Source organism: Ailuropoda melanoleuca, unplaced genomic scaffold, assembly GCF_002007445.2.
Source record: "Ailuropoda melanoleuca isolate Jingjing unplaced genomic scaffold, ASM200744v2 unplaced-scaffold47167, whole genome shotgun sequence".
Taxonomy (NCBI): Eukaryota; Metazoa; Chordata; class Mammalia; order Carnivora; family Ursidae; genus Ailuropoda; species Ailuropoda melanoleuca.
In genome coordinates, this window is record NW_023219578.1 from 1 (window position 1) to 662 (window position 662).

Genomic DNA, 662 nt, shown 5'->3' on the forward strand with positions numbered 1-662 from the left:
AGTGAATGGCCAAACTCATGGGCTGCCACAAGGAACAGGTTATAGCCAGCTGACCCTTCAGTCCAGGTCTCATCTTCATCGAAGTGGGCGTCGCCACCAATCCCATTCCCAGGAGCGAAGGCGTGGGCGAGGGTTCCGTGAGGGCCATCAAATGCATAGAAATCACCATGAACTCGCGCACCAAATGAGATTTGGATATCGGCCGTGCCATCATAGATCCGGGTGAAGGTCAGCGGGGTCACATCACTCCAGACCTGGAAGGCCTGCCGGATGGCTGAATCCACATCCGCCCGCGCCATGTCAGGGGTATAGTTCAAAATTCTGTAGGTCAAAGCATCTGATCTCCATGCAGGACGTCCAGGGAAAAGGCTGTACTCCCCGACATCGCTGACCCCACACCGGGGCTTGTGCATCAATTCCACTGTGTCAGAGTCCAGCTTCCCGGTCACCTCCAGGCCAAAGAACTCCTGCATCTGCTGGAGCTTCTCGGAGAAAGGGCTGCCCTTGTTCTTGTAAACTGAGACTCCATCTTTGTCGAGGTTGTAGAATTTCTCCAGATATTCCTCCGCCAGCTGCACATTTTCATCCAAGTCTCCGGTCACAGGCCGGGCGGGGAAGGCACGTGTGCATGCCGCGCACAGGAGCAGCAGCAGTGGGCAGGA

General features: G+C 56.0%; 1 protein-coding gene across 1 annotated transcript; it reads right to left on the bottom strand.

The window, feature by feature from the left end:
• Positions 1-54: 54 nt before the first annotated feature.
• Positions 55-572, bottom strand: LOC117799324 (stromelysin-2-like; the record flags this gene model as incomplete). Its single annotated transcript, XM_034651794.1, has 1 exon — positions 55-572. A coding segment is annotated over one exon (518 nt), but the record flags the coding sequence as incomplete, so codon positions are not given.
• Between the last annotated feature and the right edge of the window lie 90 nt (positions 573-662).